Source organism: Nicotiana attenuata, unplaced genomic scaffold (assembly GCF_001879085.1).
Source record: "Nicotiana attenuata strain UT unplaced genomic scaffold, NIATTr2, whole genome shotgun sequence".
Taxonomy (NCBI): Eukaryota; Viridiplantae; Streptophyta; class Magnoliopsida; order Solanales; family Solanaceae; genus Nicotiana; species Nicotiana attenuata.
In genome coordinates this window covers 26,962-37,129 of record NW_017672170.1, presented here as the reverse complement: position 1 = coordinate 37,129, position 10,168 = coordinate 26,962, and the positions used below count along the sequence as shown (strand labels likewise).

The 10,168-nt window shown below is 33.9% G+C and overlaps 1 protein-coding gene across 1 annotated transcript; it reads right to left on the bottom strand.

Moving 5' to 3' along the window:
* Positions 1-8,725: 8,725 nt before the first annotated feature.
* LOC109212145 lies at positions 8,726-9,532 on the bottom strand. The gene is made up of 2 exons (XM_019375761.1): positions 9,260-9,532; positions 8,726-9,157 (listed from the first exon to the last, which is right to left on the bottom strand). Exons 1-2 carry the CDS (start codon positions 9,530-9,532, stop codon positions 8,726-8,728), a joined length of 705 nt encoding a protein of 234 aa, XP_019231306.1.
* Between the last annotated feature and the right edge of the window lie 636 nt (positions 9,533-10,168).

Genomic DNA, 10,168 nt, shown 5'->3' with positions numbered 1-10,168 from the left:
TAATATCTATTTGGCCTTAAGTGCATCTTAAATGTAATGTTTCACTTCAAACCTATTAGGCCTTAAATGCATGAAATTTTTTATTGAACTTCAAATCTATTTGGCCTTAAGTGCATGAAAATATTTGTTGCACTTCAAACCCATTTGCCATTAAGCGCATGAAAACATTATTGCACTTCAAACATATTTGGCCTTAAATGTAATTTTTGCACTTTATACTTAATTAGTCTTTAGGTGCATTGCATGTCAAACTAAAATAGGCAGGCTTGTAATTTTTTATGCAAAATAGGTATAACTTCAACAATAGCCTCAAAATTGGGTATAGATGCAAGGGACTTTCATTCTTATACACTATTGGAAACTTTATTACCCTAAATGTTCATGTTTAGTAAATTACCCTACCTACACAAGTTTTGCTTACAAAATATATACATTTCACCTTAAAAGGCTCCCAATCCATTATTAGTGCCTTCAATTAAGGCTCCCAATCCATTATTAGTGCCTTCAATTAAGGCTCCCTAATCCGAATCCTAACAGTGCAAATTTTCAATGGGGACCGAAAATTCTGGAATGGAGATAACGGAGCCATTGTTAGAGGAACCCTCCAAAATCCCCGATCCAAATTTGGACGATCCAGNTGTAAATATTTAATTTCTTATATGTATATATAATTATATATTGTGTTAGACTAGAGTTAGTTAATTAATATTTGTTGTCTTAATAGTTTAATTAAATTCTACTTATAAAAGAAAATAAACAAACAAAAAAAAAAAGAAATAACAAGCATTTACGTGACTTTTGAAAAGTTTGATAATTAATTCAAATTTCAAATGTGAGTTAACCTACCCATGATCTTCCAAAAAATCACCCCACACACTCACGTTTTAATCCCCACTTCCCCACTTTCTTGACATCAGTTATAAAACAAATACACATCTATATAATAGTACACTTCACAAAAAAAGAAAAAGGGAAGAAAAAGGACAATGAACGAAGACAGGAAAAAAGAAAGGCTGACAATAAGCAAAACAAAAGTAATAAGATAAAGAGAAGACAAAAAAAAAGAGGAAAGAAGCAGAAGTCAGAGGATCTGACAAAAAGCAAAAAAAAAAAAAAAAAAAAAAAAAAAAAAAAAAAAGAAGGAGGAGGGTTTTTCTGAAAAGGGAAAACTTTGATAAAAAGAGAAAGTGAGTTAAGAGTAGCAAAAAGAAGAACTTGAAATCGACNAAAAAGAAAGGAAAGAAGACAGAAGTACAGAGGATACTGAACAAAAAGCTAAAAAAAAAAAAAAAAAAAAAAAGAAAAGGAAGGAGGGTTTTCTGAAAGGGAAAACTTTGATAAAAAGAGAAAGTGAGTTAAGAGTAGCAAAAAGAAGAACTTGAAATCGACAGCTTAAGGTCAACGGAAAAAGCTCTTTTTCGTAGCCAAATTTTCTCTTAGTTCAAATTCCGTCACTCAGCAATTTTTATTTCTATCGTTGTCTCTAAGGTTCGTCCTCTTCACCTACAGTTTTAATAAAATTTATGCTTTATTTATCAAATGTCCTACTATTCTTGGTCTACTTATTTTAATTGAATTGGCATGTTTAGATATGAGTTTGCATTTAATATATTTTGTAGTTATAATATTTTGAGAAAATTTGTTACTATTATGCTTTGCTCAACTTCATTAATTTTGTGACTTACGGCAAAAGTAGTAGTAAAGTGAGAGAAAGAGAAGTGAATCACTGAGACAAGTAAAAGATTTCATGTAAGAGGAAAGGTGTCAGTCATAGTAAATCTATCACGTGAGAAGAAAGGTGTCAATCAAAACAAGTTTGATCTGTCTTCCTATTTTTCAAGTTCTCGAAAACCATTTTTTTTTTAACTAATTATTTTTGAATAGCATGAAAGGAGGAAAACTATGCTTCGTTATTCCACTATATTTAACAAGGTAACACTAGTAATATATTTATGCACATGTATTAACCTGAAACTAAGAAGAAAAATAACATAGGGAGATCATGGCTAATCTATCTACTTTGAATTAACTCACAATTTCTTTCCCCGCTAATTTATGAATATCAACTAGTTGATTAATGTTTTGTCAACCAAATGAGTAAAAAAAAAAGGATTAAATTTCTTGTTCTTTACTGCCGTTTCATTTTTATATTTGCTCTTTTTATTTATTTATTTATTTCTTTTTTAAGTGTTTTATGTGTTTGATGCCTTGGTTTTGCATAAAAATTGTTTCATGTTGACAAATGTATTTGAATGACTTTAGAAATTGCAAAGAAAGTTGAACAACATGACTAATTAAAACTAGAAGAATTTTGATCCATGTATTTTAGAACTGAAGAAGGTAAAAGATAGATTGGTAAAATGAATCATCAGGTCATTGGGCCAAATAAATTACTTTCGGATTCGAAGTAATAATTCACAAGCGTAGTTCACTCGTCAATAGTTCATAGCTAAATTACATCACCTTTCTCGTCCATAACTTTAGCTTCACAATAATTCAAAACTTTTTTTTTTTTTTTTGAAAAATAATTCTCAATTCGTAGAAGGCTCTAGGCACGCTTTAATAAATTATCGTGAGTATGTATACGTTCGCGTGACATAATTAAGATTTAAAAAATTAAAACCAAGTTATGCGTCCGCGTAACTTTGGAGGAAACACTCTTAAAAATAATAAAATGTTATTAATTGTGTACACTTACGCGTGACATAATTCTTGACAGACTATAAGCAAAATGAATACACGTACGCGTGATTCATTTCAAGATAATTCTATAATTACAAATAATCAAGCAATTAAAAGCGGTTTGAGGCAAAAGTGCATAAATTTCTCTAGAACATAAAATATCCAGAATTAGTTAAGCCAGGTATAATTAGTAAAGCGACCGTGCTAGAACCACGAAACTCGGGAGTGCCTCACACCTTCTCTCGAGTTAACAGAATTCCTTACCCGGTCTTCTGTGCTTCGCAGACTTAATCAGAGTCAATTTCCTTGAATTGGGATTTTAAAATAAATGGTGACTTGGGACACCAAAACTCAATTCCAAGTGGCGACTCTTTAAGTTAAAATAAATTAATCCCTTTTCAAATAATGTCACTTTAATTGGAAACACTCCTTTCTTTCCCATACCCCCTCGGAGTGTATAAAAAAGGAGGTGTGACAGCTGCTGCTGCTGATCGTTAATAGTAGCGTAGGTATAAGTTATAGCAGAAGGGTATTTTCGCCCAGTCAGGTATAAGTTTATTAAACCAGTGGCTAAAGACTAAAGACATTTAAAACACCGATTTTAAAATAAAGACAAGTGCTGTTAGTGGCTATTTGTGCACATAGCCCTCTCCTTTTCCTTTCTTTTAATTGATTTTTCCAAAGTTAGCCGCTTTTAGATTCCAATTTGCATAACTAACCTATTTATCTATTTTACCTAATATTTAAACTAATTAAAGTGTGCATTATTAAATTAAACTATTTGATTAGTTGAGCTAAAGAAACATGCGAAGAAAATAACAACGTATTTTATGTTCTGTGCAATTAATATGTAATTAAATGCTAATAATACAATTGAAATCTAAAATGCCATGAAAAATATGTTTTGGTGATTTTATGATTCAAAGATATTTCTAACTATGCAAATGCAACTAATTTCAATAAAATGTAAACAACAAAAATAGAGAAAAATCTTTAAAATTCTATAAAAACCAAAACTAACTAAAAGACTATTTTTTTGAGTAATTTTATGCCGGGCAAAAATTGCGTGCTCACATAGCTATTAATGAACCTTCAATCTTTGTGGCTTTTAGTATCCTCAGTTATCCACTCCGTACCTATTTCCTCTTTATAGCTAACTAGGGAATTTTCCGCGCTTCGCGCTGCTGTCAGAAATAGCAGCACATTTCGAAAGGATTTTATTTACAAATTTGTTAAGAATTAAAGATAGAATTTTTCAACTGTATGACTAACAAAACTAATTTTATATATTGATGAAAAAAATCACAAGATAAATGTTTTTGTAGAATTAGAGCTTAGAAAACTACATTTTTTTGTTATCAAATATTCTTAAAAATGGAAAAAGAACTTTTAAGGGAAAAAATCATATATTTTTTGTGGAGAGAGGTTAATACAAGATTCCCTTAGTCTTATATATTTCATAATACATGATCTGAGGACTTGATGTTTTTAAATTTTATTAGATACTAAAACCTTTTTTTTTTTTTTTTTGACGAACTTGCCTTCTATTCAAATAAAAGAAAATAAAACGAAAANAAAAAAGATAGGATCATGAAACTAAAAATTTATTTGTAATGGCCAACTAAACCATTTGACTACAATTTTATATATATATATATATATATATATATATATATATATATATATATATATATATATATATATATATATATATATATATATTACCAAAAAGCAAAAACATGATAAATGAAATGACATCCACCATATAAGAGAAATAAAATAGAACAAACAACACTTGGGAACATTTATTATCAGGAAAAAATAAAACATCAATGAATTACCAAAAAATAAGAAATCATGATAAATGGAGTTGCATCCAAGGTAATATGTTCTAGGCCTACAATTACGAACGGTTAAAGAACTTACAAGAAAAAGAAGATCTCAAAAGAACGACAAAAGGAATGACAAAATAAGTTGGTGGGGGAGAAAATAATTAAATTTGTATTACTTACGTCCAAAGACTATTTAGTTAGCATGATACAAAATAATGTTACAAAATTATTCACGGTAAAAACTAAAAAATGAGTATCTTATATATATGAATTTTTCAAGAATGATACCTGGAACTGTTCCAAGAGCACTCACAGTTTGAAAGTTTTGTTTGATATAATAATACTTGCAGTTGCAGGATTTCCCATATTGGCAATACCATAATGATGCATGTAAAATAATTTGTTAAAGATTATCCAATAAAAGGTGGTGAAAACATGAAATTTAGAATTACCTGATGGAACATAATGAGTGTTCACTAAGCTTGTTGGGAAGCTGCCAGAATCTTGTATCTAAAGCCTCTAGCATTTTGTTGAGTTCTTACTACCTTCAAACGTTATAATTTTTAGGAAGAAACTGAAGAGATGGAAAAAGCCGAAAAGAAGAGGAAGAGATGAATGTGTAATATGTGAGCACCTAATTTTTATCCTAATATAAAATTACTCCTAAAAATCCAAAAATAGCTTTTAATTTTTTTTTATATTTTTACTTAGTTTGCTTTGTACGTATTCATGTTTGATGCATTTTTTTAAGTTGCATATCCTAAAGAAAATACAAAAATATTTTGAATCTTTACATTTCTTTAGGTTTTAATTGCATAATTAATTGCATTTGTAAAACACTAAAATACAGTTGGGACCAAACACACACGCAAATATACGCGGTCGTCAAGTAATAAAGTGACTCGAGGGTCGGACGTCGAACCCACTGAGACTTTGATTGATTGTTAGCTAAGTAAACTAAAATCAATTAAGTGTCCAAGATATTTAAGAGTGATATTTTTCTATTAATCTACTATTGCGAAAATTGAACAAATAACAACTAAATTATCAAGAGTGCGATTTTGTATTACGAGATTTTACTTCAGAGGAGATGAAAATTCCAGGGTTGTGGTTGGTTTGTCAATCCTATTAAGTTCAATAATCACACTCGTTAATCCAGATTATCTATGGTTGCTAATTAACCGGATCCTTTATATGAATAGCATGTTTTCACAATACTACTCTCCTGCCAACAATATATCAACCCTATATTCATATGGTATTGAGTCTATCATGAACGAATATAATATGGTATTCAATTTAGCAAGGCTGTTAGGTATATTCCTATCCTAACCGCGAAATCTTCCCCCGAGCCACGGGTTCAGAAACAATCTCTCTCTAATACTACTCTAATCTAAACACGGCTTTCCCAAGCAAAGCATAGATAGTAAATAGGACTCAACTGCTTGCCAGACAATTAAGAAATTATGCACAGAATTAGAGAAAAACCACAAGATGATAATCCGAATAAACGAAGATGTAACTAATAAACGTTAATAATCATGTCAACCACAACCCTAGAACGTAGAGTGCTTATCCACTCATGTTTGTAGTAATAATTTTCATGGTATTTTGCATAAAAAAATTACAAAGAAAAGAAAAAGGGATGAAGAACTCCATGATTTTCTCCTCCAAAAGTTATCCACTTGATGTCCTTGCCTCTGGTCGCCAAAACCTGTTTCAAAGTGGCGTTTTTAGGTTTATTTATATGTGTAGGGAAATACCTAAACGTGTAGGTCAAGTCCTAGTCAAACCAGGAGACGAATTAAGTCTTCAAAACTTGGAATGTGCACTCCCCAGACCTGGCGTCGCCAGGCATAACGCCTGGTGGATCTCGCCCCAGGCCTGGCGTCGCCAGGCATAACGCCTGGTTAAGCTTGCCTTGCCTTGCCTCGCCAGGTCTAACGTCTACTACAATCCTGTCGTCTCTAGGTCTAACGCCTATTACAATCCTGGCGTCGCCAGGTCTAACGCCTGCTTTAGGCCTGGCTTAGCCAGCTTTCTCCTTTTCACTGTTCTCGAGCACACTTTCAACGTTTAAGTATCCCTTTTGCTATACTTTCATCTCCAACACCTACACATAAAGTAGACTCCGCTACGCGTAAATAAAGTGCAATTTATTATTAAAGCATGTAAAATGCAAGGCACATAATGTACGAAACTATGGAATTATAGCCACACATTAATACCCCACGCTTAAACATTGCTCATCCTCGAGCAATCAAACTACACTTATAGACACAACCTTTTTAAACAATCCTCCTAACTCATCACACGAAGAATCTTTAAAATAGACTAAGCACAAGGATGTAACATCTTCACCTCAAGATTTGACTCACAAGTACCATGCATTATTTCACAATTCACTCACTTACTCTAACATAGAGGTCAATGACATTACCTTTCCTTCATGAATCAAGTGCCCTCACACAACAAAAGAGAGTATTCTACAAACAATAAAATTTAAGAACAATTAGGAACTCAAGATAGAAAGAATTCACTCACTCTCATAAATAACATTCATATGCTACAAAAGATGCACCATAGGCTTGCCCGTAGTGTACTACTCTGCTAATCGAGCTCATTCAGTCTAAGATCAAGTAGGACTTTCATTGGTTGTAATGTAGGCTGCGGGTCGAGTAGGATACATTTGGGTATAAGAGTGGCTACACCTCCCTAAGCACTTTAATACATATACTTTAACATCCAAACCTCATACTTATATCAAACCATAACTCCACCTTCACATCAATGTATATTAACTCCATATTTCTTTAAGCACAATTACATCAAGAGTCACCACTATCACGGAATACTTTTTCACATCAATACAACTATTTTTTTTTCTTTTCTTCTTTTTCACTTCAAGTGGCTCTTATTTTTTGCACCTTTCTCCTTATTTCATTAGTTCCACTCAAAAGTCAAATCAACCACCCCACGCTTTAACTTTTACAAAGTTCATAACAATTCAAGTGCTCATGAGAGGTGAAAAGGTTCAAATAGATGATTAATTCAAACAAATAGGTAAGACTTGTAATGTGGTTGCCAAAGATAACAGGATTACAGGCTCAACGGAGTTAACTACGATACATAACAATTAGGTAGGTACAATATATATATCTGGCTCAACAAAGAAATGCCTATATCACTTCCAAGACTGAACAAAACTACTATTTCGCTTTGCAAACACACAGGGCAAGTTCTAGACATCAAATGCAATGCACAGAATAACATACAAACCTCACACACACATGGCACATAACTCACTCAGGATTGGACTCATCAAGACACTCTAGTCAAAACAGTTAAGCAATTTTAAGATTATACAATTTAAGGTACTTATACAAGAGTCAAAAACTGAGCCTAAGCATCACAACCAAAGTACTCACTATTCTCAAAGCATAACAAAGTTAAGAGATATTGCTTCAATTCAATTCACATCACAATGGCTCCTCTCCTAAAAAAATAAAACTCTCTACACCTGGTTCAAACAAAACCCTTGGAAAAGAACCGCGGCACGAAGAAAAACCAAGGGGGAATTACTACACTACCTACAAAGAATTTTTTTTTTGTCCTTTTTCTTTGGACTTAAATCCCTCAAGAAAACTGTCTAGGTGATCCATCATCGGGAAAACTCCAATTTTTCTACTTCTTTTTGTTCGACTTTTTTTTTTCATAACTACTTCGATACTACACAACTACGAAATCACAAATAAGAAGTTAACATTTTTCTACATCCTACTACTAATCATCTAGAGAATTCTCTCGCCCCACACTTAAAAGAGAGTGTCCCCAATGCACAATTAAAGCAAAACAATAACGAGGGTGGACAAGAAACTCCCTGAGAGGCCAAAGACCGAAGCAATAGAGGCTCACGAGGTACTCAGACTTCCCCCAGGCATGGTCCTTTGTGTGGGTACCACACATTTAGTCCTCACCATCTAACTCGCTTTTGCACTCTTCCAATGGCTCTGCTTCCAATTCTTATAATCCTACAAAACAAAAACAAACACTACCACAATAATAAGATAAAATAAAAATAAAACAAAGCAGTAAAGCTGGGTTGCCTCCCAACAAGCGCCTGGTTTAATGTCGCGGCACGACACTGCTACTCTGCTCAGACTGGGTGCTTTCTCTTCTTCTTTCTCCCATTAAGTCCTAGCCTTTTTACACTATCTCAGAAGATCTCCTCTTTCATCTCTGGCTCTTTTCTCAATCGTCCTTACACACTCAGCTTGCAACACCACCTCCTCCAACTCAGTTGTCCCATCCGAATCACTATAATTCACATCAGGACTCTGTTCTATCCCCTTCAGTTCTACCGCAGTAATCATGCACAAGTCCTCATAATCCTTAGGGAGCTTAAGTGCCTTGTACATATTAAAAGTGATTTCCTCATCGCCAACTCTCATCTTCAACTTCCCTTCCCTAACATCAATAAACGCTCCACCAGTAGCTAAGAATGGTCGCCCCAAAATAATGGGTACTTCCTCATCCGCCTCGTAATCAAGAACAATAAAATCAGCAGGAAGAACAAACTTTCCCATTCGAACTAACACATCCTCAATAATTCCTTCTGGCATAACTAGTGACCTATCAGCTAACTGCAAAGTGATTGTAGTACGTCTAAGCACCCCCAATCCGAGTTGCTTGAAAAAACAGGATGGCATCAAATTTATACTAGCCTAAATCACACAGGGCTCTACCAGCTCTTGTTTTCCAAGAGACAGAGGAATTGTGAAACACCCAGGATCTTTCAACGTAGGAGGGAGTTTACTTTGAACTCTAGCACTACACTCTTCAGTAAGTGCAACTGTTTTAAACTCCGTATGTCTTCGCTTGTTTGCCACAATATCTCTAAGATACCTTGCATACTTAGGCACTTCCTGCAAAATTTCCACCAAAGGCAAATTCACACGCACTTGGCTCAAAATATCTAAGAATTTCTTGTACATAGCATCATCTTTTTGCTTTTGCATACTTTGTGGAAACGGAGGTGGTTGCCTTGTCACAATTTCTGCTTTTCTTTCTTATTCTCCTCAACGATCTTAGGAACTAATTCTCCTTCAGGTCTAGCTGTATACTTCTTTTTCTCTGGAACTTCTTCTAATTTTCTTTCATTTCTCAAGGTAACCGTATTGACTTGAGCCTTAGGATTAGGTTCAATATCGCTCGGGAGAGCTCCAGCAGGTCTAGTATTCTGATTGTTTGCCATTTGCCCAAACTGCCTCACTGGATTTCTGAACTCTGTGCGCAATTATTGATTCTCAGCCATAACTTTCTGATTGTCCATCAATAGCTTTTTCATCATGTCGGTCAAACTCTCCTCTGCTTGTTGTGGAGGTTAAGGTGGATGATTGTAATTCGCTTGAGGCCTGATATTCTGATTTCCACCCCAAGAGAAGTTAGGATGATTCCTCCAGTTTGGATTGTATATGTTACCATATTGAGCATGTTGATTCATCGGCCCTCTAGCTTGTTGCCCCACGTAGTAAATTGATTCAAGATTCACGGGACATATGTCACTTGTGCGACCTTCACCATATAACTCGCAGCAAGTAGACATCCGTTGCACATGTTGCATCTGTTGTGCATGGTGCATTGTCATTTTATTC

Excerpts from the sequence above, each read along its gene's own strand:
- LOC109212145 (XM_019375761.1), bottom strand. The coding sequence starts at position 9,532 with ATGCAAAAGCAAAAAGATGATGCTATGTACAAGAAATTCTTAGATATT. Across the intron at positions 9,158-9,259 it reads CTCTTGGAAAACAAGAGCTG|TTAGCTGATAGGTCACTAGT; the intron begins GTAGAGCCCTGT and ends ATCACTTTGCAG.